Source organism: Thalassophryne amazonica, chromosome 2 (genome assembly GCF_902500255.1).
Source record: "Thalassophryne amazonica chromosome 2, fThaAma1.1, whole genome shotgun sequence".
Lineage (NCBI taxonomy): Eukaryota > Metazoa > Chordata > Actinopteri > Batrachoidiformes > Batrachoididae > Thalassophryne > Thalassophryne amazonica.
Window position 1 is genome coordinate 117,213,333 of NC_047104.1, and position 24,977 is coordinate 117,238,309.

The following is a 24,977-nucleotide window of genomic DNA, read 5'->3' on the forward strand; positions in this document are numbered from 1 at the left end:
GGGAGTGAGATTTCCCGCAGTTATCGGCATGTACAACTGAGTATCATCAGCATAACAATGAAAGGCAATCCCAAAACTCCCCAGTATACGCCCAAGGGGTGCCACATACAGGGAGAAAAGCAAGGGGCCTAAAACAGATCTTTGTGATCTATGTGCCACCCCCACCTGCTAGTGCTCCAACGTCTTGACTGTCACGATACAGCGGTTGAGGATGGAGAGCATCACATACAGTACAACACACGGACAATCGTCACTGGCCCTCCCCAATGCTCTTCCCCCTCTTCACAAATGACTGCACGTCAGGGAACCCCTCTGTAAACCATCATTGGTCTCATCCATCCTGGATGAGACCAATAGCTCAGGAAGTTCAACCTGCCCCAGGAACTGCTTATCATCTTTAACACATCCATCATCCAGTCTGTCCTGTGCATCTCCATCTGTTTGGTTTCCCTCTGCCTCCAAACATGACAGGCACAGACTTCAACAAACTTTCAGGTCTTTAGAAAAAAAAAATCATCGGAGTCAGCCTGAACTCCATCCAGCACTTATACCGGTCCAGAACCAGGAAGCAAGCTGGTAACATCTCTGCAGACCCCTCCCACCCTGGACACACACTGTTTAAACTCCTCCCCTCTGTTCCTGTGTCTCGTTGTTTTTACGTACAGAGCTCTGTAGCGTTGACCAGTTTCTTTCCACAGGCCATCACACTGATGAACAATTTAACCTGCCATAAAACTCACTCATTCATAAACTTCATGTACAACTTCAATCTGTTTGGCCATTTTTCCTTTGCACATATTTTTATTGCACAGTTTTATTGTGAATCATTTAGTGTTTAGTGTTAATTTATACATGCTTGTACAAAGAGAGTACTATTCAAACCGGAATCAAATTCCTTGTATTGTTTGACGACACTTGGCAATCTGATTCAGATTAAAACCCAAGAAAATGAGAACTATGAGTTGCAGAAATCCAGGTACAAGCTAAAAAATTAATATTGAGGTACACTCCAAAAGTTAATATCTAGGTACACTAAAAAAATGTTCAATGGGTTAGTTAGTGTGTATCGCTTAAATTGAAGAGCATTTTCATTATAGAAAACAATAAGTTGATGGCATGGATCATCAAATGTGTGCATATTTTAGCTGATAACTTACTGCAAGATGCGTCAATGGTTTTAAAATATATTTTGGTCATGAAACTGGAATTGCTACAGCTAATATATGCTGATTTAAGTGAAGTTGCATCAACTTGGAAGTAAAATATATTAGTTGGAAGAATTTAAATGAAGTAATTTGACTACTTAACACTAAAACATTTGAATTTAGTTGGTTCAGATTAAATAACCTTATAGAGGACAAAGCAAATCAAGTGCAGTAAATTATTTAACAAAATGCTTTACTAACCTTGAGTTACTCAACAAAAATATAAACGCAACACTTTTGGTTTTGCTCCCATTTTGTATGAGATGAACTCAAAGATCTAAAACTTTTTCCACATACACAATATCACCATTTCCCTCAAATATTGTTCGCAAACCAGTCTAAATCTGATAGTGAGCACTTCTCCTTTGCTGAGATAATCCATCCCACCTCACAGGTGTGCCATATCAAGATGCTGATTAGACACCATGATTAGTGCACAGGTGTGCCTTCGACTGCCCACAATAAAAGGCCACTCTGAAAGGTGCAGTTTTGTTTCATTGGGGGGGGGATACCAGTCAATATCTGGTGTGACCACCATTTGCCTCATGTAGTGCAACACATCTCCTTTGCATCATCCGTGAAGCAAACACCTCCAACGTGCCAAACGCCAGCGAATGTGAGCATTTGCCCACTCAAGTCGGATACAACGACGAACTGGAGTCAGGTCAAGACCCGGATGAGGACGACGAGCATGCAGATGAGCTTCCCTGAGACGGTTTCTGACAGTTTGTGCAGAAATTCTTTGGTTATGCAAACCTATTGTTTCAGCAGCTGTCCGAGTGGCTGGTCTCAGACGATCTTGGAAGTGAACATGCTGGATGTGGAGGTCCTGGGCTGGTGTGGTTACATGTGGTCTGCGGTTGTGAGGCTGGTTGGATGTACTGCCAAATTCTCTGAAACACCTTTGGAGACGGCTTATGGTAGAGAAATGAACATTCAATACACGAGCAACAGCTCTGGTATTGAACGGTCCGCCACAGGAAAAACACCTCTGTTGAAAGCCTTAAGGACAAGTTGGAACATGTCCTGCCTGTTAAACAATTTCTCATGTACTCACTCCACTGAAAGCCATCAAAAGCCGCCTGGATTTTACAAATGGTTATCAACACGGAGGTGTTTTTCCTGTGCCGACGCGCGGATCCGTCCGCACGTCTTTCATTAAAAAAATCTCCTTTAACAGTGGAATATCCGGATAAAATGCTGAAACCAACTTCTTCTGAAACTTCTCTGTTCTCTCACGACGTCCTGGATCAATAGAGCCTGAAATGTGGAGGTTTTCAGCTTGAACAGGCTGACGACGGCGGCTGAGAGCGCTGAGCAACGTCTCGCACCGTGGGAAGTCCTTAAAGCGACAGAATCACCTCAAAATCTCTCATCAGCCGTTAAAATTTTCACTGAAAACCAGCTTAATTTTTCGAACCGTGTCCACTTCGATGTGTCTCACAGGTTTAGAAAAAATTTTGATCAAACAAAGCGCCAGTCTCTCAGCAACTTCTCAGACAAAGGAATTCCGACGAGGGGCTGGATGACTCCTCCCACAAGGAGTGCTCACAGGCGAATGACGTCACCGACAGGCGTGGAAAAACTCACGCATGCGCACGAGGGTTCAAGCATGTCTGACGTAAAAACATATGAATGAAATCCATATAGTTTTTGAAAAAAATAAAAAGGACCGTTACTTTATTGACAGCCCTCGTGTATATATATATATATATATATATATATATATATATATATATATATAATAGTGGTGAGCACTGTTGCCTCAGTGACAGCTGCAATGACAAGCTTCCTTTGCAGAGTTCCATTTTTGCCACAATACCAAAGTAACCTTTCACAGTAATAGCTTGCTGCTAACTGAGATTGTAGAGGGGAAGTTACAGAACATATTAAAACCTGTGTCATTGCAGTATTGGCAACTGTTTACAAAAAAAGATGGGGGCCTTACTTTTCCTGCAGCCCTCATATATTAAAAATATATTTTTGAGCATGTTAAGTGAATTAAATAAACTGTACACTGTACAACCTACACTGTATAAATAAATCTACACATTGTACCTCATGATTATAATTAAATTGAAGTGTTCATTAAGTAAAAGCAAGGCCCTTCAGCTGCTTCCTTGCTTTTCACTCAGGATTGCAGTCGCAGAGCAGAGGTGGATCTGCATGTTGAGCTGATACAAGTTTTATAACGGATACCCTTCCTGGCACAATTCCACATTACATAGAGAAATGTGGCAGGGGTGAGGTTTGAACCAGGAACCTTCTGCACCAAAAACAAGGGCACTAACCACCTGGCCACCACCCCTGCTAAAGTGTGCACTAAGTCACCTCCAATGTTTTCATATATAATTACTTATGCCCCGTTTACACATAGACGGTTTTGTCGGCGGGTAGTATGTAGACCAAAGTTCGCGGTAGTTCCGGCTGTTTTCGTGGTGGAAAGGGGCGGAGCATTTTGCCGGCGTTTTGACCGCCGTACTATCCGCAAATACGCGGATAAAATGGCGCTAAATCCGCCGAATAAAGTGGCGTTTTGACGCAGTAGCATCCAGCACACGTTACAATCGCAGGTTAAGACTTGCATGAGAACGGCGGTGTTCTGCTGCCGCCGATAATGCCCTGTGTACCGCTGGTTAATACCCAGGTTTTTATCCAGGCAAATCCTGCGTTACTCCAGGATCTTTTGCATATAGGCACCACCCCCAGAGTATAATAGGCTGAAGCAGCAGGAATACATGCCTCTGTCACTGCAGGGTGAGGGGGGGGAGATCATCCTTAGCCTTTTCTTCTCCTTCCTTTCCCCCTCCTCACCGTGTTGCTCCGTCTCCACCACAGGCCTCCCCTCTGCTTCTGAACCAAACCTCTTGGTTTCCTTCTTCTTGCCTAAGTCCTTGCCGCTGCCAATTTTCTTTTAGGAGGCATACTGAAGCTTCTCTGCAAAAATATCTGGAGCTGGCCGCGAGTGAGAGGCCTGCATGCAGCGCGCTAGCGTTTTTATACTGACCGCCACCTATCGGCCGTTTGGAACGGCGTTTTAACCAGGAGGTGGCGTTTAGAACGGCGTACTGTCCGCTAGCGCCGCCATTTTGTCTGCCTCTGTCGCCGGTTAAAACGCCGTTGAGGATGCCGATGTGGGCTCTATAGTCGTTTTACACGCCGTTGGTTAGGGATACAACGCCGGCCGCCCATTACGGCGGTGTAAACTGCAGCACCACAGGAAGGGGCAGGATGAAATGGCGATTAAAAAGTACCAAACACCGTTGTTCGCGTTGTCTCCGTCATCACGCGAATTCTCCGGGAGCGCTCCCGGAATTATTCGACATGTTGAATAATTTTTTCGATAATTTATGTTGTCTTAAATTAATCAGATTTGAACAACTTAATTATTGTGAGTGTGCAGTACTCAAATTTATTTAAATAATTGAATAGTAGTAACTTGTTTATTTTGATTTAGCAGTACTCAGATAAACTTGAAATCCTAGATTATAGTAACTTGTTTATTTTGAGTTTACAGGACTGAAATAAATTAGATTACATTAAAGTATTTATTGTGAGCATCCAGTACTCAAGTGACAGCTTAATTCTCTTTAGTTTTGCTCATTCATCATATTCAGGTCCACTTGATTTTCTTGAAGCTACAGTGGAAGCTACAGCTAACTGCTAACTTTTAGTATTGACTCCAGTACACTGTCAGCTACTGACAAGCCAATTTTGCATTTAAGCATCGCCAACGCTTCTGAGTAAAAACAAAGGTGACCACAAACCCAACACAAACAATGAGTCAGAGCTTCTGTCTTTGAGCGCCCTGCCCACTGCTGTAAGGAAGAGTAATTTACTTTCAACATGGAACAGTACTGATGTGTCGCAGAAGATATTAAAAGCAAAGCAGTTTTGACTTATAGTTTTGATCTATAAATCAAACTAATTCCAGACAGTTTATCAACAATGAGTGAAAAACAGGTTGGAGAGAGCGATGGTAGTCCAAACATGGGCTCACCATGGACATGTGCGGGCGGGAATGCACAAAGTAAATGAGGCAGATCTGTGCATCCCTGAAAGAACGCCCCAAAGGACACTCGATATGAAAAATTTATTTTTCTAATTTGGCTTAAATGGGATACATCAAGTAAAGCACATCATCCAGTCCCAAAGTACTACATACATATTTAACCCCTTAACGCCCATTGTCGCATATATGCTACAATCTCTGACTCAAATATGCAACTTACCAAATTGACTTGTATGCCCGTTGTTGCAAATTTGCAACATACCATCATTATTATTATAACATTATAACATAAAGTCATTACCAGAATACCCAATATTACTATCTAGTTTTTGTGCAAAAGTGAAATTAATAATCTCAACATTATTTACCATCTCCTTAAAGGCAAAAACACACACAAAACATTTTTTTATATACAGCTATATAAATTCGGGCATTAAGAGGTTAAAATGAGTGTTCATAACAGGTCGATTAAAACTGAGTTTGGTTAACTTAATGTAATTAATTTGTATGTTAGCATTTACAGTGAGGGACATTGCATGTCATTATTTTGTAGTTTTAGAGAGTTTGTACTCTGTGGCGGCATCATGGTTGCTTAGTGGTTAGCACTGTTGCCTCACAGCAAGAAGATCATGAGATCGATTCCTACTTGTGACCTTTCTGTGTGGAGTTTGCGTATTTTCCTCATTTTTGTGTAAGTTTCCTCTGGGTGCTCCGGCTTCCTCCCACATCCAAAGACATGCAGGTTAGATGAATTGGAAACTTGTAAATTGTGTGTGTGGGTGTGAATTTGTTTGTCTGTCGGCAGGCTGGAGTCCTGTCCAGGGTTTACCCCTCCACATCCTCTGTGACTGCTGGGATAGGCTCCAGCCCCCTCGTGACCCTTAATTAGAGTAAGCAGTTGAAGATGAGTGAGTGAGAGTTCTCTTTGGCCAAGTAGCTTCTGTGTTACTCTGGAGACAGTGGGTTTGTATTAAACTATTTATGGTGAACCTCATTACTGTGTGTTGGTGCCTCTCTCAGGACTGATTAAGGATTAAGCACATTTAAGAGTGCCAACACGTACAAACTGCATACTCCTTGTTTCATTAGCTGTGCAGCGCTCGCAGTGCTTCATCTACAGCCTACAGTATATGCATGCAGACTGCTCTTTGCTTCCCAGCTCTTGCATTGTAATGTAGGATCTATCAAAAAGTGCCACAACCTGAATTTATTCTGCACCAGTCCCCTACTGGCACAGCAACATACATTCCATCTTACTCCTTCTCGAGCATTAAGTTAGAAGTAAGAAAATCCTCCCAGACATCCAGATTTTTAACATACTGCGGCAAGCCACCGCTCTGAAAGCCTCTGATAATGATGTCTGATGCACTCAGCAATAGAAAGATAATTCAGCATAGATATAACAAAAGGTGACCCTTCTGAAATTTCAAGAGTGGCACATAGAACATTTTCAAAAGGGTTTGTGCAAGTGCACTAAATGAACATCTAAAGCTGTCTTATTAACCTCATCTTCTTTGTTCTCGTTTGAGATTGCAGCAGTCAGTCATTTGTCTTCATCTCATTGCCCTCTGTGACACCAGCCACCTGTATGTCCTCTCTAACCCCATCCATACAGGTTTTGGCTTTCCCCTTCACCTGTCTGTCAGCTCCATCCTCACCATTCATTTGCTGATATACCCTCCACCTGTACTCTGCACAAAATGTCAGTGTTGTCACTCTTTCAGTTTAACCTTATTCAGACAGGATTAGTTTCACATGTGAAAGTGGAGTAATGCAATTATTATCAGACTTTCTCAGTCATTTTTGTTCAGTTGCACCTTTCCAGTCAGTTTTCATGACTGAACGATTTTCAGGTTAATCAGGTTAATTTATTCCAAACATGTCAAAACCCACATGATCAAAAAATTCTAAATACGCCCACATCTACATATCTTTAAGACTAAAGAGATTTGAATATATGTATACATATACACATACATGCATACCTACATATAAACATGTTAACATATACACGTGTAACCTTGTCATATATGCATATTCACATATGTTAAAAGGATATACATAACCCATTTCATGTTATTTTTGCTTTTCTATTTCCATTTTTTTCTTTTTTTGAATAGACATTTACAAATTAAATTAAATAAATTAAAGGTAATCAATAGTAAATTAAATAAATATCTTCCCAATGTTTATATCTCATTTATATCATCGAGCTCTTCAGCCGCTTGAACTTTCTTTGGTCCCATATTTATTTTGTCAGTGACTTGTATTAAAAAAAAAAAAGCAGAGCGCAACAAAGATTAAAAATCCTGAAATATAGAGTGCAAATGTGCAAAAGCTTCCAACACTCACCTCGCAACCCGCTCACGCATGCATCATGTGGCAGGGGTGGGGTTTGAACAGAAAGTCACTTTTGACATTCTATAAAACAATGTGTAAAAATATCTCATGTTGTACTGATCCTATGCTGATAGACAGGTCGTATGTATTTCCTTTATTCACAAACTTTTAAAAACAAAAATTTACAACAGAATAGAATAAAACACAGAAAAGAAATAACATTAAAAAGAAATAAAAGCTCCAGACTTTTAACCTGTACACAGGTGTGTAATTATGGCCATACATTTTTGCTTGCTGGGCAAATTTACTTCACAATTATCTCTTATTGCACACATTTCTATAACTTGTTATAGACATCTAAATACCTCTTCATCAAAATTATGGTGCCAAGAAGCACAAGCATTAGTAATATCACACTAAAATGTATACAAAAAATATCTCCTGTTAGCCTCCTAAAGGCCCATTAAGGCGTTGTACTTATATAATATCACTATTACACATTTTATCAATAAATTTATACAACACTTAGCAAAATGAAGCTCAATACCCATACATTTTGCAAGATATGGCAAGAGATTACAATGTGTGGTATATGGTATACGTCAGACTTTATATATAGCCTTTCTCCAACATAATAAACTGTTTCAGTTTCATTTGAGCACAAAGGAAGAATTGGCAACCATAAAATGAAGTACAAAAACTATGAAACAACTTTTATTTATTTACCTTTATTAATCAGGTTAGTCCCACTGAGATCGAGACCTCTTTTGCAAGGGCGATCTGGACATTTCAAAAGTTTCCAATTTACCGAACTTGCATGTCTTTAAATGCGGGAGGAAACCGGGGCACACCCACATAAACACGGCCACAAGTGGGAATCGAACCCATGACCTTCTTGCTCTGAGGCAACAGTGATAACCATTAAGCCACCTGCTGCCCAACTCATTCTGTTTGATGGAGTTAGCATTTTTCAATTCAGCAAAAATACATATTACACTGACAAATAAAATCTGCCACACATTTGCCAGCAGTTAAATTAATAATATCTTCATATCGTTCATGAACCAAGTAACACTGTGTTCACACTTCAGTTTCAGTTAATTCGAATCTCTGTATCAATTGTCCATGCATATACATCTACAGTCATTGAAATCATATCATGTTCATGTCAGCACCTCACCTCTACATTTCCTCAATCTGCACCTTCTGAAGCATGCAAATTAAAAAAAAAAAAAAATCAGCACGTTAAACACAAAGTCAAGTGGGATGGGACCATGTTTGTTTTATTGGTGTATAAGAGGTGTTTGTTTACTGTGCGGCGCCACATAGTGGACCTCTGCACAGACTGCACACAGCCAGTAGAAGAAAAAAATATGTGAAGCCAACAAAATTTAAGAAGACAATCTAGAGAGGTGGTACAGATAGACCCATTCTATCACAGAGGGGAGAACATGGAATTGAAAAAACAAAAAAATCACATGAGCCTCATTAATTTTGGAATAGTTTCTTTATTTATTTACTTTTTATGAGTTATGTCAATGCAATAGGTATGTTTATTGAGTATCCACTCCTGCCTGTGTTATCATCAGATTTCTTATACCATGCAGTTCAGCCATAAATATTAGACATGCTGTATTAAAATTACATTACTCAGCTTCCCCATATACTGTGACCCAATCGCTGATAAGCAGTGAGTGAGTGAGTGAACTTACCCATATAAAACTACCTATGTCCAAGTAAGGCTTTTGACTTCAAATGGTCCTACTTGTGCTTTCCCCCGTAATATGCTTATTCCAAATCGTGCCATCTTTGCCATTCACAATGAAAATGATAACGCTACCTTCTGTCTTTTTGTCAATGCATCCACATCCAGTTCATACAGTATTGCTCAAGTCGTTACATCTGATAAACTTTCCCTTTCAGTCTTCCAGATACCCTTCAAACAAAATATGAATCTCACCAGTCTTCTCTGCCCAATCCCCTCTCTATCACACTATCCATTACTTTGAATAGTTCTATGTAAGTATTTCAACTTACCCACCTTCACCATCTCCACACCTTTTATACCCTTGAATACATGCCTATGTCCTCAATCTTGCTTTTACTTTCATTACCCTTTTTCAGAGCATAGCTCTGCCTCTTCAGGCTTGCCACAACATTCTGTCTCCTCTCACTACAGTTTACAAAGTTATCCACGAACATCATCGTCTGTTGAGACAATGTCTGCTCTTGACTGTCAGCCATCTACAGTGGGTCGAATGGGCACTCGCACACCATTTGCCATCATCTGGCTGCTGGTATGAAGGCTGCCTCAATTGCGCCATTCGGCCAATTTCATTTCAATTTTTCAATTTATTTTCATTTATATAGCACCAAATCACAACAGAGTTGCCTCAAAGCACTTCACACAGGTAAGGTCTAACCTTACCAACCCCCAGAGCAACAGTGGTAAGGAAAAACTCCCTCTGAGGAAGAAACCTCAAGCAGACCAGACTCAAAGGGGTGACCCTCTGCTTGGGCCATGCTACAAACATAAATTACAGAACAATTCACAGAACAATTCACGGACAAATATACAAGAAATGCTGTTGGCACACAGGACAGGAGGATCGCCAACACGAATACAACTCCCATCTCTGGATGGAGCTGCACCTTAAACAGAGAGAGAAAAAAACAGAATCAGGCATCAGAAAGACAAAAAATACGGTATAATTTGCTAGCATTAAACAACAAGAAAAACAGAGAAATACTAAGGTGATCGCCGGCCACTAGCCCTAGACTTCACTAAAAGACCCAGAATTTAGGTAAAGTTGAGGCCGTGGCCCGCTCCAATTACTAATAAATTAATTAAAAGAGTAAAAAGTGTAAAACAAAACTGTACCAGTATGCTAGCCATATTAAAGGGAAAATAAGTGCGTCTTAAGTCTGGACTTGAAAGTCTCCACAGAATCTGACTGTTTTATTGATGCAGGGAGATCATTCCACAGAACAGCGGCATGATAAGAGAAAGCTCTGTGACCCGCAGACTTCTTATTCACCTTAGGGACACAAAGTAGTCCTGCACCCTGAGAATGTAAAACCCGGGCCGGTACGTAAGGTTTAATTAGGTCAGCTAGGTAGAGAGGTGCCAGTCCATGAAGAATTTTATAGATTAGTAGCAGAACCTTAAAATATGATCTCACTGGGACAGGAAGCCAGTGAAGGGATGCCAAAATGGGTGTAATGTGGTCAAACTTTCTGCTTTGTGTCAAAAGTCTGGCTGCAGAATTTTGAACCAAATGGAGACCCCTAATGCTAGACTGCGGTAAACCAGAAAATAGAACATTGCAGTAGTCCAATCTAGAAGAGATAAATGCATGGATCAGGGTCTCAGCATCAGCCATAGACAGGATGGAACAAATCTTCGCCATATTTTGCAGGTGGAAGAAAGCAGTCCTAGTAATATTTCTAATGTGGAGGCCAAAGGACAACGAAGGATCAAAAATTATCCCAAGGTTCCTCACTTTGTCAGTGTGATGTATGACACACGAGCCGAGGCTGAGCGGTAACTGGTCAAATTGATGCCGATGTCTCACTGGACTAAGAACCATCATTTTGGTCTTATCAGAGTTTAAAAGTAGGACGTTTCTAGACATCCAACTTCTCACTGCTGCAAGGCAGTCTTCTAAGGATTTTATGTGAACGAGATTACCAGCTGTTATCGGCATGTATAACTGAGTATCATCTGCATAGCAGTGAAAGGTAATCCCAAAACGCCGCAATATGTGCCCAAGGGGTGCATTTTCCAGCCTATCAAGTAGAATATGATGATCCACTGTATCAAATGCAGCACTGAGATCTAACAGCAACAGAACCGTAGTGGTGTCCAAATCCATTGTAAGCAGAAGATCATTCACCACTTTAGTGAGAGCCGTCTCTGTGGAATGATATTTTCTAAAAGCAGACTGCAGTGGCTCAAAGAGATTATTCTCAGTAAGATAGTCTATGAGCTGCCATGACACCACTTTTTCCAGAATTTTTGAGAAAAATGATAGATTTGATATCGCCGATAGTTTGTCAATACACTAGGGTCAAGATTAGGTTTCTTAAGTAATGGATTAATCACTGCAGATTTGAAACATTTAGGAACAGATCCAGAAGTTAAAGAAAGATTAATCATTTCCAGTACAGTCGGCCCAAGAGTGGGCCACAGGTCCTTAAACAGTTTTGTTGGTATAGGATCAAATAAACAGGTTGTGCTTTTTGTTGACATTACGAGTTTTGTCAGCATGCCTAGTGAGATACTATCAAATTCGGTAAATCTAGGTAATACCTCAGTAGTAGCGCCCACCTCAATAGCAGGGTGTAGTGGCTGGATTAAGGCATGCCAGGATATGTTTAACCTGATGTCTTCTATTTTCTTCCCAAAGTAATCCAGGAAATCTTGTGCTGTAAAAGGAGAGCAAACTACAGGTGGTTGTCCATGCAAAAGTGTTGCCACCGTGTCGAACAAGAACTTTGAGTTATGCTTGTTTTTGTTGATCAAATCAGAGTAATAAGTCCGCTTTGTAGCCAATAATGCATTCTTATAGTCTAAGATAGCATCACGCCATGCAAGGTGAAATACTTCTAATTTTGAACGACGCCATTTCCGTTCTAGACATCTTGCTTTATGCTTGAGGTCATGCAGATAATCATTGAACCAAGGTGACTGTGATTTGGGGGAGCGCGGTTTTAACACAGGTGGTGCAATCATGTTGAGTGTAATTTTGAGCACTGAGTTTAAACTATCCACAAGTCTGTCTACTGACTGGGTATTTGTCAAATGTGAAGCTAAGACATTAGGCAGTCTAGCTTCGAGTTCAGTCTTAGTTGAGGAGTTGATGCATCGCCGTAATGATATATAAGGTTGTTGTTCCACTAAACACGGTAGCGAAACTGTAAACTTAATAAGTGAGTGATCAGACACCACTGATGTAAGAGGTATGATGTCAATATTTGTGACAGCAATACCACGTGCGAGAACCAGATCCAGGGTATTTCCACTAATGTGTGTCGATTCCCGAATGCATTGCTGAAATCCTAATGCATCCACAATTTCCATAAATGATTTGCAGAGTGGATCAGAAGGCTTATTTATATGAATGTTAAAGTCACCAATGATCAAAATGTTAGGCCAGGGTTCAACGTGGCCAGTGACTTTGTGCAGCCCCTCGAGTGCACCACAATATGTCCGACCTTCATTCGACATGCTGTGTGAATATTGCAGGCACGATCAGATGGCAGTGCAACTTCATCATGCCTGGCATTAGAATGGCTTTCCGGCACGAGCGACATGCGAATGTAGAGTGTATGTGCTGTGCCCGAATGGATGTGGCAACTGCTGTACGAAGTGTTAAGTACACCTCAGAGTTGTCATGTGTGCCATTTGAATCATTCTTTGAGCACCATTCAGCCTCATTCGTGTTATGTGTGAAGGGGCCATAAAAATACATCAAATAAATCACATGTACATAAGTATTCACAACCAAAATATTAATCAGAATCATAATTGAATTTATTGCCAAGTAAGTTCTTACATACAAGGAATTTGATCTGGTGTCATTGGTGCACGAGCAACAATAAAAAAAGGAAAAATACTTCTGTAAGAAGTAAAGCCATGGCCACACCAAATAATGTATGATGAATAATGAGCCAGGTAGCGTGGGGTTTTTTTGGTACGAGTGGAGTTATTCAACTTATTTGGCTAACAAGGTGCATCTCTGAGTGTGCCGGTAATTTCGTGAAGTTCAAAATTTAACAAAAATAGTGCGGAACGATTCGTGTGCAAGGTATTGCGAGGACAAATGAGGATGTTAGAGGCATGTTTCTGGTGAGGATGAGGCCATTAGAAGCCCATTATCCAAACACCTGGCGGCTACGAGGAGAGGACAGGCTACTTGCAACAGATCAGGTTCCACTCTGAGAAAGACCTTGTGGCCTTTTTTAACATCTGTTTCCTCAGTTCCTTCAGAAGAACATCATATATGTGTCTCCTTATTTGAATAATCACTTCATGATCAACTGCCACAGAGGAGGGTTTTCTTTCACCAAAACATTAAATCTAGGCTTGCATCTGATTGTAAGTGAACTTTTAGGTCTTCTTTTTAATAGAATCCTCCTCTGTGCCACTTCATCATGAAGTTGTATTAACTGGGGATACAAAATGCAAAACATGCACTATGCACAATTTCTCCAATCACAGCCAGAGAAGCCGATAACTTCTTCTGTGTTGTCTGGGTGTCTTGGTGGCTTTTGAGAGCTGTCTACTCCACACGGATTTACCAGAGTGCCATACTGTTTGTATTTCATCATAACTGATGTAAATAAAGTTGAAGACATGTAATGTTCATGTATCCATCCCCTGACTTGTCTGAAGAACACTGGCAATTAAAATGATTATTTACAAGTATTATACCAAAGGGGCCCATTACTTATGCAACCCATCATCTTTGCTTTTATATTTTCAATTAATTTCTATCAAGTTGCAGAGATTTGCTTTCAGTTTGAGTCTAAGGAAGATAATTTTAGAAATTTTTATATTGAAAAGCCTGATTTACTCTTTGTATTTGAAATTCCATAAACAGATTAAAATGTATAAAATACCAAGGGGCTGAATACTTTTTGCAAGCCACTGTTTGTGCACAAAGCTTGTGGTATCATATTCAAGAAGACGAGAGGCTGTAATTGCTGTCAAAGGTGCATCAACAAAGTATTGAACAAAGGGTGTGAATACTTACAGAGTGGCTATACGCCCAACCGTTGGTTCAATAAAGTAAATATGCGAGCATATACGCCCAACCACAACCAACCAATGAGCGCGCTTGTAAGCTCACTTCCAGTTTCAACACGGGAGGGAAAAAAGGCAGATATTTTTTCGCCGGCTGCGGGAAGGTTCACACCCCGCGGAGGGGCTGTGATCTAAAGCGGTTCTATTTGGCTCATCACACCCAGGGAACTGTGTCAAGCTAATACCATCTTACAGCCAACAAGCAGCATTTTGTTTAAAAACGGTTTCGTCATCGTTAACAGGCTTCTTTTCAAAATGCTTATGAAGTTTGTCTGTTTTGATCCATTGCGGTGTTTTCGCATTAACTAAACACAACGCCTTAAATGTGTCAAACATACGCCACAATAGAACTTTAAAAAGTGGTGTAAAAAAACTTAGATGCACAAAACATGTCAAATACACGATCACAGTTGGGTGAATAAGATAAGACATTATATTTATCTGCCCAGCGGTTGGGCGTGTAATGTTCAATGTATGACTTATCTGCCCAGCGGTTGGGTGAATAAGGTAAGACATTATATTTTTCTGCCCAGCGGTTGGGCGAATAAGGTAAGACATTATATTTTTCTGCCCAACGGTTGGGCGTATAGCCTTTGCCTTATGTACTTGTGATTTCTTAGTTTTTTCGTACTTTAAATAAATTTGCAAACATTAAAAAAAATCATGGTGTCATTATGGGGTGTTGTGAGTAGAATATTTAGGGGAAAAAATTTAATTTGTTCCATTTTGGAATAAGACTGTAACATAACAAAATGTGGAAAAAAAATGAAGCACTGTGAATACTTTCCGGATGCACTCTGCATAAACTCTGCAATTAATCTGTGGGTCACATGCATTTTGAAAGGTGTGTGTGTGTGTGTGTGTGTGTGTGTGTGTGTGTGTGTGTGTGTGTGTGTGTGTGTGTGTGTGTGTGTGTGTGTGTGTGTGTGTGTGTGTGTGTGTGTGTGTGTGTGTGTGTGTGTGTGTGTGTGTGAATTAATGCTGAAGGTTTACACTATAAGCACATATTGATAATTTCACTGGAATTCCATTGTGGTTGTTTACAGAGGCTAAATTTCAATGGTCATTGTACAGTTATTTATGGACCTTATTATGCCTTTTTTCTGTTTTTATACTTAAAGAATTGCTTTTAATTTTTTTGTAATCTGCCTGTTTATTATCTGTTGACGTGTTTTTATGTTTGAATTTGTTTGAGATTGAACCTTTTCAGTATCTTATCAATAAAATTTGAATTATTGATTGATTTGGGGGGGAAAAAATGATTTAGGCAGTGGTCATGTGTTTTTATTATTTGTCTTTGTTGGACATAGCAAAAAAAAAAAAGTAATAAAAATGCTAATAACATTAGTCATGTAGAGTACATTATGAAGATACTACAGTGTTTTTCACACCAGCAGGTGACTGACAAATACTTACCCTTTGGTTCCAGACTCTCCCATTTTGATAGCTTCGGTGATGAGAAAACAGGAATTATAGCTTTAGAACGACATGAACAAAGCTGCATCCTGGCATTTTGCTAAACAAACTCCAGTTGGTGTGATGGGATGTAAAAACGCTGTTGTTTGTCTGGGTCTCCTTCAGGTGAACACCTGCGCGTTTGTCCTCAGGGATACACCTGCTGCACATCTGAAATGGAGGACAAACTCAACCAGCAGAGTAAACTGGAGTTTGAGAATTTGGTTGAGGAGAACAGCCGCACGATGAGAGAGACGTTTATCTCAAGGCATAAAAAGTTTGACGGTAAGAAATTCTTCACACCAACACTTCTAATCCAGATGAGACAGGTAAATATAGACAGTCAATATAAAAATTTGCTCTTTTTTTTACTCCCATGTCTTTTCCTTCCTCTGAAAAATGTAACAGTCAAGATCTTAGGACCCATAGCTGCACATATACCTATTTTTCTGTCCTGTCACTTTGATGGCCATACCATGCATCCAGAAAGTATTAATAGCAGTTCACTTTTTACACATTTTATGTTACAGCCTTATTCCAAAGTGGAGTAAATTAATTGTTCCCCCTCAAAATTCTATTCACAACACCCCATAACGACAACATGCATTTTTTTTTTTTTTTTTTTTTTTTTTTGGGGGGGGGGGGGGGGGGATTTTTTCAAATATATTGAAATTCAAAAACTAAGAAATCACATGCCTTTTACTAAGGAGTGGCTTCCATCTGGCCAATCTACCATACAGTCCTGATTTGTGGATTGCTGCAGAGATGGTTGTACTTCTAAAAGGTTCTCCTCTTTCCAGAGAGGAATGCTGGAGGTCTAACAGAGTGACCATGAGGTTCTTGTTCACTTCCCTGACTAAAGCCCTCCTCCCCTGAATGCTCAGTTTAGAGGGGCAGCCAGCTCCATGAAGAGTCCAAATGTCTGATCCAAAGGTTGTGCATTTTCAGATGATTGTGGCCACTGTGCTCATTGGGGCCTTCAGAGCAGCAGAAATGTTTTTGTACCCCTCCCCAGATTTGTGCCTCGAGACAATCCTGTCTCTGAGGTCTACGAGGTCTGTTAGAAAACTATCCGACCTTTTTATTTTTTTGCAAAAACCATATGGATTTGAATCACGTGTGATTGCATCAGCCAAGCTTGAACCTTCGTGCGCATGCATGAGTTTTTTCACAGCTGTCGGTTGCGTCATTCGCCTGTGAGCACGCTTTGTGGGAGGAGTGGTCCAGCCCCTCGGCGGATTTTCATTGTAAGGAAAATGGCTGAGCTACTGCCGCTTTGCTACATCAAATTTTTTTCAGAAACTGTGAGAGACAGCCAGGTGGAAACCATTCGGAAAATTCAGATGTCTTTCTGTGAAGATCTTATGGGCATCATACAGATTAAGGAGCATTACAACCGGATTAAAGATGGCCCACAGTGGCTGAGGGCACGCCGCGCTTCGAGCGGCCATCGACAGGCTGAAACGACCAGATCATTTCAAAAGCTGTGTAGTGGCGCACAACAAAAAGCACCTCCGTGTTGGAAGTCTCACGGGACATGCCCAGCTCTTCCACATTCAGAAGATTCAGACGGCTTTGGGTGGCTTTTCAGTCGAGTGAGTATCCGAGAAATTGATGAAGAGCTGGGCATGCCACAACATGTCCTGTGAGACCAACACGGAGGTGCTTTCTTTCCGTGCCATTAGCGGCTCCGTGGCGAATTCCTCCGCTCCTGTTTCATGACAAAATCTGCTTTAACAGTGGAATGTGCTGGAAAAGTGCTGATGTCTACCTTTTCTGCCATTTCTCTGGTAGTCAGACGACGTCCCGGATCAACACAGCATTCAGTTTGGAAATGATCTGGTCATTTCAGCCTGTCGATCGCCGCTCGGAACTCGGCGCGCCCTCCGCCATTGTGCGCCGTCTTTAAACCGGCTGTAACACTCCTTAATCTGTCTGATACCCATAAAATCGTCCCTGAAAGCCATCTGAATTTTCCGAATGGTGTCCACCTGGCTGTCTCTCACAGTTTCTGGAAAAATTTGATGCAGCGCTGCTCCAGTCGTTCAGACATTTTCCTCATAATGAAAATCCGACGAGGGGGGAGGACCAGTGCTCACTCAAAGCCTGTTCACAGGCGAATGACGCAACCGACAGGCGTGAAAAAACTCATGCATGCGCCGAAGGTTCAAGCTTGGCTGATGCAATCACACGTGATTCAAATCCATAAGGTTATTGCAAAAAATAAAAAGGTTGGATACTTTTCTAACAGACCTCGTACAAACATTTCCTTTGACTTCATGCTTGGTTTGTGCTCTGACATGCACAGTCAACTGTGGGACCTTATATGCAGACAGGTGTGTGCCTTTCCAAAATATGTCCAATCAAGTGAATTTACTCCAGGTGGACTCCAGTTGAGCTGTAGAAACATCTCAAAGATGGTCGGTATTAACAGGATGCACCTGAGCTCAATTTTGAGCTTCATGGCAAAGGCTGTGAATGCTTACTTTATGTACATGTGATTTGTTAGGTTTTAAATTTTCAATACATTTCCAAAAATCTCAAACAAAACTTTTTTTTTCACATTGTCATTATGGGGTATTGTGTGTAGAATTTTGAGGGGAAAAATAATTGTATCCATTTTGGAATAAGGCTATACCATAAAATGTAGCAAAAGTGAATGCTTTCCGAATGCGCTATACATCATAAAAGATTCATGTTTGAAACCTTGCCTATTCCATTGAAAACATTAAAAGGTGGGGGGGGGGGGGGGTTGCCCGTGATGACCCAGCACATCATTTGGGTGTCTCAGTTGTTTGAGAGTTTATTTTCACCATTGCAAACTTTGACATACATTTGTAATTCCTTGCATTTCTGTGTATTCACTTCAGTTTTATTTGTATGACACCAAATCACAACACAAGTCGCTTCAAGGGCAAGGTCCAAATCATCAGACCAGAGCCAATAGTGACAGGTTCACATCCTATAATGTTGTTTTACATGCTGTGATAATCCTGGAAGGTTTTCCAGAAATTCCAAGCTTGTGCAAACGTTATACTGCAAGCATGCTACAATGTTTTTTACACACATTACATGGTACAAGTCCAAAGTGTTACATCATCAAACTGCACATCAGATCACATTCACAGACAACCATGATTGTCACATACCAGTGTGTCACAGTTATAGATGACATCTTTCTGCAAAAAAAAAAAAAAAAAAAAAATCAGGATTATCTCTCCTACCTGCACACTCACATTGATGGTGTTCTGTATTTCTCTTTTTATGTATTGGTGTTTTGCTCCACTCTTCTGTGAATGCACCCTCAGACAAACGGAACAACAGCGTTAATTTACCTTTGTTGGCAAAATAAGAGTGTGTTGCTGACATTGTGTACAGCATGCCCGAATCCACACCTGTGTGGAAGCTGGTCACAATAAACTCTCTTCATGTCACTTCCAGTACTGAGTTACAGTTTGTCTCTTACAGCTACTCAACAAGGAATCAGTTGCTTAATTTAATATTCAAACTATTCTGTGAAGCAAGAATGATGTGTCACACAGAATCAAGTCACCTTCAGTGATTCAAACTAAAGTGCCTCACACTTTCCATCAACAAAACATGTTTCTTTAACAGTGAACAAGAAATTACACAGTGTATTAAAAAAGAGACTTGGCAAATTCCAGTTTTCACCTGTTCACTGAACAATCTGGGCACTCTTTGGTATACTTGTATTATCTCTTTGTATAAGCATGAGCAGAAAAGCAATAACAGAGCCTGCAGTTTAAAATTAGACACTAGTAAATCACAAGCCAGATGATTTTCTGGCACCTTTTTCAAAATACATGTCTGATATCCTGGTGATGATGTTTATCAACATAAACGTTTGCACTTGTGTTACATGAACTCAGTTTAGTGGCTTCCTTTTTCTGAAATACATTGTCTACTCAAATTTAATTAACAGGAAAATGGATAGCTTTTTATATTGCACTTTATTGTTGTTTTCCATTTATAAATAAAATGATTCTATGTATGGAAGCATGCAATTTTCAACAAATTCACATATAGCTTTCGACATTTGCACAGTGTGTATTTCATTCTTCACATGCTTTTATTTTTATTGGGCAGCGCAGTCTCGTTTGAGGCGGGTGCTAAAGGGGTAAAATATAACGGATATGATGCAGTTTCTCTACTTCTGGGGAAAAAACACCACATTTTCTTTGAGATTTTGGGGAAATTACATGCAAGGAAAGTGAAAATGCAAAGAAAAAGTGATGATGCGGAGGGAAAGTAGACATGTTGCGGTTTGTTTATGACCCGGAGCACAAACATGTTGAGGCGGTTTTGCAGGCAAGAGTACGGAGCTAATCTGGTTAGCTGTGTAGGCTAACACTTACTGACACAACATCTCCCACTCGCCTTGTCTTCCCTTTTCCATTGGGTACTGAAAAAAAAAGAAAAAAAAAACACTTTTCGCAACTGTGTCGGTGATTCCAGCCGAAAACAAAAGAGTACACCATCCATATGCTGTATATATATTAAATGGAGGTCCCCCGTAAGTAGTCAAATTCCGCGATATCACGGAGGGTTCAAATGAGACTATGGTCTCCTATTAAGTGGCTGTATAATCTGAGCACAAAAAAAGGGGCACGGCCCAAAGGTATTGGATTCATCTTCTTCATTCATCTTCGGTGTGTTCTGTCATAATGGAAAGAAGAAGAAACTACTAGACTGTATCAGAAGGACACTTCCAGTGCCATATGCATTGCTCAGTTTGCTGCTTTCTGCCAGTTGGAAGTCATGACCCATTATCTCAACTTGGCTAAGCATTTTTCCATGTGAATTTATGCTGTGTATGTATTGCACAATGGGACCGGCTGTCCACCTAAGAGGGTCAAATCCCATGATGTCATGCAGGGTTCAAATGAGACTGTGGTGCCCCATTAAATTGGACTTTGTGACATTACGAAAAGATTTAATCAATGTCTTAATGGTACTTATAAACTATATCAATTTAACCATAACACACAATGCATGTGTTGTCAGTAACTCATATTTATTTATGTTTGTTATATGTTAAAAAATACTGCAATAGAGTTCCAAAGCAGATTATATAAACAGCAATCAAATTGTGCCAATGCTAACGGGCCATTCTAAACACAAAATAAGTAACTCAGCCAGTGACAAAAGATTAATGGCTTCAGAGAATGGAGCCCTCATGGTCTCCATGCTGCAGAGCTCAAGTCAGGACTGTAAGGGATCTGTTTTGTTATTCTAATCCTGAGAATAATCCCTGTTGCACTCTCAGGTGTGCAGCACAGATGTATTTGGGGCAGGTCCACTTTGACTTTGCTGTTGACATGGTATGTAATCTAGGTGCAAAGTAAGGTGCAGGGCACAAGGTGTTGTTTTTAGTTGCTTAATTAATCATGGATGTGTTTTGGGTGTAACATGAATCAAACCAATCACATACGTCATTCAAGAATGACGTGGTTGAAACTGTGACATTCGTAAATAGATGTTGGACTCAACAGAGAAGTTTTCTGGCAAGTAAACAGATTTGCAAGCAAAGCATCAAAGCACTGAGGTGAAACCGTGGAGTGTGTCATTCATGCAACATCTCATCCATTTCTACACATTCGATCTGCCCTGTCCTATCAGGCAGAGAAAGATCATCTGCTGCACCTTTACCATGCTTTGGTTTATTCTGTCTTAGGCAGAGTGTGTGCTGTGTATGTCATGAACTCGTGCACTGCTATTTATATAGCGGATACAGAAGGGAGAGGTTTTCTGTCCAGGAAATCAATTTGCATGGGTAAGTCATTTACAGGAGCTACAGTGATGCACCACAGCTTCCTAAGGTGAACCATTTGAGTGTCTCATTCCACAACACCTCCTCCTCATCACCCAATTTCCTTTATAATCCACCAGGTAAAGCTAGCCCCATCATCCCAGTGGCAACTGGACACTGTGGCCAGCCCCTATATTGTTCCAGACAGTCGGGGGAGGAAGACAAGTAGCATATACATTTGGTGCAAACTTTTATTAAAAATGTAATTTAAATTGCTAATTTTGTTTTCAGTTCAGTTTCTTGGTACTTTATTGCACCAATGGGCATCTCTTTGTGAATCATGTGAAATTCTGCACATCATGAACCTGCCTGCGTTCAGCTTTAGACTCAGATTTTGCTGCACAATCGCTCTCTGCTTCCACACAAGAACAATGCATGGGTCACACCTCAATTTTAAGACCAGCATGAACAACTGAGCACAATTACACTTGATACTTTCATGACATGGGTCCTGTTTTGGAAATGGGAGCTCCTTTATTTGCACACTGGCATTGTCACTTGCACTGTACTTTGCACAAGAATGTGCTGAGTTGAAGACAGTACCCTCAATATTATTTGGTTTTTTTTTTTTTTTTGCTTGAAGAAAATGACTTCATAGAAAAAGTGATATTTAACAAACATATCATCTTCAGTGGCCTGTAATTCACTAGCATCCTGTCCAAAATGTACCTCGCGTCACACCTTATGACTGTTGGGATAGGCTGGAACACCCCATGAACCAAGATTTGAGTAAATGGTTATAGAAAATGAATGAATTAATTACCTTCAGCAAAACAGACAATGGCAATGATCTAATTTATAATTTCGCTCATCATTATCAGAATGCAAAGCAAAAGCCTCTGTAAACATTGAACACTTAGATGGTTAAATGAAGGAACAGTACATGGCAAAATGTTTACCTGGGACACCACACACATGGATAAAGGAACATCAAATAAAATTGGCTCAACTAGGATAAGGTGACTGACGACCAAATAGCACAAACCACAGCTTGATACTGATCTGAAATCAGACCTCAGAACTCCAGTCTCAACCTAATCTGAATATAATAATGTGTAAAATAATGACATCCAGTCCAGAAGTTTCAAATTAACCTGCAGCTAAATGCATTTGATTTAATATGCAGTGGACCAGAACAGAACCAGATCCAGATGCCTGTTAATAAGCAGCTTGTTAAAAGGTAAGTGGGGTGTACTTGCAAACAAGCAGCAGGATGTCGTTACATGGATTATAAGGGGCATATCACACTCCAATCAAGACCATCTTAAAAAAAATATATATGAGGTCTGTTAGAAAAGTATCCGACCTTTTTATTTTTTGCAAAAACCATATGGATTTGAATCACGTGTGATTGCATCAGCCAAGCTTGAACCTTCAGTAACTGTTCTGTTTATGAGAAATTATCGGCGTTTTATCGGCAAAATTTTGGCCGTTGGTGAGTACTTTGAAAAGGGCTTATATCGGCCGATAATATCGGCCGGGCTCTAATTTTAATTAAACAGTCGGATTCCCCTGGTCTGCACCAGTTCTAAGTCAGCTGCTACCTTTCCAATGCTGCAGTATTTAGCTACAAAGTATTGGTTCAGAATTTAAACCCTAACCCTAAACGTAAGCCTGTGACGTCATAACGCAGAGGATTACCGTAAGTTCTCATGTAAGCCCTCAATCTGAAAAATTTCAACACTGACAGCAAGCCAAGAACCTGTGCTTTCCAACAGTATGCTATATGTTGCATATATTACAGTAAAGTGCGTTCGGTGACTTTTGAAACGAGGGAAAAGTATGAAAAAGAGCGCAGACAGACAGCAAACATAAATGTAGTAATTTTTGAGGAAAAGGCAGGGTGTTAGTGTCATTTGTGAAAGTGTGTGTGCGTGTTTGTGTGGGTGTGATGGCTCCATCAGCCACAAGCCACTGCCCGGTGCCAACAAGCAGTGGAAACCCAACTTGCCAGTGAACCACAAAGGGGCGGCGTTCTTGCAAGGTTTGCAAGAGGTCAACCTGCTGGATGTGCAAACTTTGTAAAATTGGCCTCTGTCTTCAGCCAGACAGAAACTGTTGCAAACAGTACCACACTGACTGATGTAGTTTAGATCTAATTTTGATTCTTGGTTATAGTTTGACACTTTATTGTTTTATTCATATTGTATAATTTTGCACAAAATGAGTGATCAAATGAGTGATTTATTACACATTTTAATAATACAGATAATAATTGATATATTGATATATAGTTTTGCACTTTGTTGTTATTCATATTGTTTGGTTCTGCACGTTAAAATTGGTTACTTTGCATATTTTTGCCTTGCAAAATGTTTACTTTTGCACTGTTTCTGCACTGTTTCTGAGTTCTAGACACACAAAATTAATTATTTTGATTGTAAACACTTACAGCTTCCTGTTAAAAATGTGAAATCCAAACTTCCTTTACATAACAATCATTTTTCACTAAAAAACTGAAAAAAATCAAGTTCGTTTTTGTGTTTTTTCTCATTTTAAATGCTAAAACTTACAAATAATGTGTATAAATAGTTAATCAGGTGTAATATAATTGAAATTAAGGTACTCTTGCAAAAGGGTACCAAAGCACACAAACATAGAACATTATTTCTTAATTTTATTGCTATAATAAAAAATTATAACCAATCGTCCATTTATAGCCTCAGTAGGTAAAGGGTTAAGAGACATGATTGCTAAACATTGTCATGTTCTGACAGAATCAAATCAGTGATTTTAAAAATATGACTGCATTTGCAAGCAGGAGCAGTGCTGTTAGTGACTGGTGCTCTGCAGAAATATAGCAGAGCATGCCAAAAAGCCTGAGCAGACTATATTTTGTGTGGGAGTTGTGCTTTGGGTACATGTTTCCCAAACCATATTTTTCAAGTTATGTGTCATATGCTTCGTTTTCACTTGAATTACACTAACAACAACAACAAAAATGCTTGCACAAATGCACAAAACAAAGTAATAGTTATGGTAAAGTGTAATTTACAGCTGTATCTGCATGTCTAATGATTTTACATACACTTGCATATGATAACCTTCATATGTAAAGAAACAGTGTTAAGGCTTAAATTTGTCTGGATCTTGGATTATGATGAACTAATTGAACAGTTTCAGCTTTTCTAGAAATCACATTGTTCTCTTTGCTTGTTTATTTTGACATAATAGGCCACTTTGCAGTGCATAACTTTTACAGTAATAAATACAAATATTACATAATGCTAAAATACCCTCAGCCATATGAGCATAAAAATAGGGAACAGAATGTGACCTTTTGGCTTCTTAAAATAGGTCAAGGTTAGCCATCTTTGAACTTGTCCA

The 24,977-nt window shown here is 40.0% G+C and overlaps 1 protein-coding gene across 2 annotated transcripts in view; it reads left to right on the forward strand.

Moving 5' to 3' along the window:
* gpc6a (glypican 6a) overlaps nucleotides 1-24,977 on the forward strand; it is a 743,431-nt gene that overhangs the window by 137,533 nt on the left and 580,921 nt on the right. For both annotated transcript variants that reach the window (XM_034192493.1, XM_034192502.1), the window contains exon 2: nucleotides 15,947-16,105. In XM_034192493.1, the coding sequence (XP_034048384.1) occupies nucleotides 15,947-16,105 (159 nt within the window). The remainder of the gene's footprint in view (nucleotides 1-15,946; nucleotides 16,106-24,977) is intronic.